General features: G+C 55.3%; 1 protein-coding gene across 1 annotated transcript in view; it reads left to right on the top strand.

Moving 5' to 3' along the window:
* Positions 1-707: 707 nt before the first annotated feature.
* LOC113206216 (uncharacterized) overlaps positions 708-3971 on the top strand; it is a gene marked incomplete at its 5' end in the record, with an annotated part of 19336 nt that continues 16072 nt past the window's right edge. Inside the window, 2 exon segments of the mRNA XM_052269013.1 lie at positions 708-828; positions 3636-3877. Of these exon segments, the coding sequence (XP_052124973.1) occupies positions 708-828; positions 3636-3877 (363 nt within the window).

Here is a 3971-nt window from a genome sequence, read left to right as displayed (position 1 = left end):
TGCTGCAGCCTGCAGGGATCAGATCTGTTCAACGGATAGGAGCGAATCCGAGGCGAAAATGGACCGCATTTGAGTTATCTCGCGCTTCCCGCGTTCAGTTCTCCTCGACCCGTGTGAATCATGGTTCTGCTCATAGCTCTCCTCGCTATGCGGTATAAAACCTTTGCCAATAAATTTCTCGGCAGCGCCGACCGCGAATTTTCCACGTAAGCTTACACATGGAATCGATTGTTGTCCTGATTGAATTGCAAATGTACACCAGAATTGAATCATTTGTATGAATTAGCTACCACACCCTCCACTGGCGCTGCAAAGTGAGGCGGTACTTCGTGTTCGATTATATTTTGAAACCCGGCTTCCACCCTCCGCCTCCTGCCTTTCCTCCTTTTGACCAGGAAATGCTGGTTTGCCTGAGGGACAGAGAAGGCGGCGGACCGGTGTGGCCCCCGCCGGGTGCTTCCCCTTTCTGCCGGGGAATACCCTCTGGTGTGGCCGCCCAGTATGCGCCGGCGTGACTCAGAGCCGCGAACTGGAACCCAACCTGGCCCGGACTGACTGAGACTGCCAGGAAACCGGGGCCCGCGGATGAAATATGATTTCCTGGATTAATTTGCTTATCGACCTTTATCCTCTTTGCTCCTGGAAATGCCATGACTGCGCCTAAACTGGCCTAAACTTATACCGTAAACTGTTTGTGTGTGTTGCAGACCCTGAGCGACGCTCCACCCTCGTACTCGTACAGCGAACAGAAGTGGAACGCCTACAGCACCCCCGAGCGTCTGGCCCAGACCCGACGCCACGGGCCGTCGCCGCAGGCCCAGACCGCCGGTATGTGTCACTTGCCACACTCCTCCTTGCTCTGTGCATTTTCCTACTCGTCATTTTCCGTCTGAAGGAACACTGTTAGAAATTCTTGTAAGGGCTACGAGAAAATTTTCCATGACGTACGGTATGTTGATATAAATTTCAACTTAAAATCGTAAAATTTCAAGCATTGACTTGGAATTAATTGACGAGAAAAGGTGGGCTGCCGTAAATTTACAACATATATTCTGTAAACCGTGAATACAAAATTTGTTGTAAACCATGAGGAAAGCTCAAACGGAACATGCTGAAAGTTTTTCCGTCCCCTTCTTCCCGGTCTAGTCCACGACCCACCGCAGCCGCCCCGCGGCCGCCCGCGCCGCGGCGCCAACGCGAGCCGTTCATTCATTCATGTTGGCGAGTTCATTCATATTGGCGAGTTGATTTGCATACGCCACACTCGGTTCGCGTCACGCGGCCGTATCGTCGGAAGCAATATGAAAGAGGAGTGGAGAGGGGTGGGGGTGCTTTGGGTGGATCCTTGGAATGAAATCAAGACGAAAATTGATGATTCAGTTTCACCGCGTGGGAATATAGTAGGGCGGTGCCGTCTCCGGAACGACCGCGGGTCCGGCCCCGCGCCGACAGTTCGCGGAATGTCGCGCGTTACTCTTTCAGTTCACGCGCGCGTTGGAGGACAGGCCGGCGGCTCGCCGCTCGGCGCCACATTTAAATTCGCCAAGGCGCGAGAATTTAAATGCCGCGGGACGACACCGTTTGGTGTGACGGGTGTGACGCCTCCGATTAAGAGGAGAGGTGAGCCATTCAGTCGCCCGGACACGGCGCAAAAGGGGTGGGGCTCGCGCATCAAGCTGGAAAAGGCTTTTTATTTTTTTTCTCTTTTTTCTCTCTTTGCTTTGTTCGTTTTTTCTCTACTCTGGCCTGAAGCCAATGCCAAGCAGGCCACGGGCGGGCGGCAGTGCCGGCAGTAACGTACTGTCACTGTATCGCCGATATCGGAAGTAAGGAGAATGAAAGGGCAAATCTTTTAAATAAAAAGGAACAGTGGCGAGCTGTGGGTCGAGCGAGTACCGGGCAGATCAGATAAATTTGCAAGGAGACAATGTTGACTAAAGGCAAACACATTTCTATTTTTGTCCCAAATCGGATATATTTTTTGTTTGGCTTATAGTTGTTAGCGGTCGAGAGGGAGGCATATAGCTGCCGCAAGGCCTTGCTCGTCTGTCTCCCTCCTCCCCTTCGCAAGGCGACCCGTTGTTCACAGTCGAGTTGACAAGCGCGGCGCGTGCGCAAGCGTGCGCATGCGTGTGCAAGCGAGCGTGCAGGCGTGATGCGGCCGCACGCAGAGGCCCGCCCCACGGGCGCCCCACGCAACCCAGCGGGCCCACGTGGCGTGTAATTGAAAGTATTTCTGACCACGCTTGCCAACCACTTAGCGGCGCGCCGAGCGGCTCGGTTGGTACCGCTGCTGCAGTCGATCGCACGCCTCCCGTATGGCACCTCCTCGATGCCGATTCGTGAGAGGAAAAGTCCGGTATGGGCAGACAAATCAGAGCAATTTTCTGCCGCATTTTGAAAAATATCCCTGTAAATTTGGTATTGAAGAAGGTGACTGGCTTCATTAAATCACCAAAACCTTGAAGAATTAAGCCTTTAACTTCGAAGTCTACTGCAATAATGTAGTTCTACAGTGCTAGGATCTCGGTTTCTGTCCCCCCACTCCCTTTCCGCCAACTCTCCCCCTGCAGCCTCCCGTTCCTCGATCCCAGCCTTGACACTGACCTTATAGCCGTTACGTAACGCTGCCGCCGCTGCTCCCCGCCCCGCCCCGCCCGGCCGTTGCTCCGAGGCTCCGGGCTGCACGCGTTGTTGCACGGCGCGGCGCTGCAGAGGAGGTAATCGGCCAGCGATTACGGCGTCCAAAAGAAACGTTAGGCCAGAGTGAACACTTGTAACACCTCCCCTGACGTTTACTTCACAAAAAAGGATATCAAAATCAAGCTCCCATGTACCAAAATCAAAGTGCATATTATCGCGGAAAAAAAGAAGAAGAAAGTGGTTTTCTGTTTATTCGACTTTCCGATGTATCGTTCTCATTTCTTTAGATATCCTCGCAGTCGAGATGAGAGTAGACGGGCGATCCCGACGCCGGGCGCCAGCCGCCCCGCTCGGCTCTGCTCGGAACGGACGGTACATTGTTCGGAGAGCAATATGCAATTAGATGCAGCCGCGCCAAATTGGTTTCGGCGGCGCCTTGGTCGATTCCTTATGGCGGGTCTGGCCGGCGGCCGGCGGTGCGGGCGAACCGGCAGACGGGCTGTTGTACAGCCTGAGCGAAAAGTGCGTCCCCGCCGTGCGCTTCGCTTCGGGCCCGGGCCGGGTAGCGCCCGTCGGCGGCGAGGGTAGGCAGCCCGCCGCGGCCGCGTGTCTCGCGGGTGCCTACCTCCCGGGCGCCCCGCCCGCCGCGCCGCTCCAACCCTCAGCTGGCAGCGCCGCCGCCGCCATCGGGTCGGAGGCAAAGGCATGCCAGCTCTGCTATCGCGGAACGCAACCAATGGATAATTACTGGAGGGAACGGCGGCAGAGGGGAAAAACGAGCGCAAGAAGAACACATGTTGTCAGAGTCCTGACAGATGAAGACCTGGAGAGGAACATTCTTCTTTCTTCCCTTACCGCGCACCACCACCCCCCTCTCCCCCCTTTTCTTTCTCTCGCGCGGGTCGTTTGGAATGGCGTGCGACGCGCCAAACTTTTTAATTTTTTGTGTGTGTTTTGTGTGTGATGGACTCGTCCTTACTTTTGCTCCGCAGCGCGGATGGCGAAGCTGGCGCGCGACCACATGATCCGCATGATGGTGACGGACGGCACCTGCAAGGTGCCCAAGCCCGTGGTGGTGAACGTGAAGCAGCAGTACCCGGACCCCTCCAAGGAGTACGTGCCGCACTGCACCATCCTGCACCGCTGCACCGACTCCACGGGCTGCTGCCGCTCCTCCGAGGAGACCTGCAAGCCCAAGGCCACCGCCACGCACAAGGTCGAGCTGGCCTTCTACGTGAGTACCCAACCATTACCATTGATTGAAAATGGCCGCTTGGATTGAATAATGTCATTAGAAAAGTTGCAAATATTTTTTATTAAGCTTTTAT

Source organism: Frankliniella occidentalis, unplaced genomic scaffold (assembly GCF_000697945.3).
Source record: "Frankliniella occidentalis isolate FOCC.00 unplaced genomic scaffold, Focc_3.1 Scaffold80, whole genome shotgun sequence".
In the NCBI taxonomy this organism is placed as follows: domain Eukaryota; kingdom Metazoa; phylum Arthropoda; class Insecta; order Thysanoptera; family Thripidae; genus Frankliniella; species Frankliniella occidentalis.
Note: the sequence above shows the minus strand (reverse complement) of the source record. Positions and strands in the feature narration are given on the sequence as shown.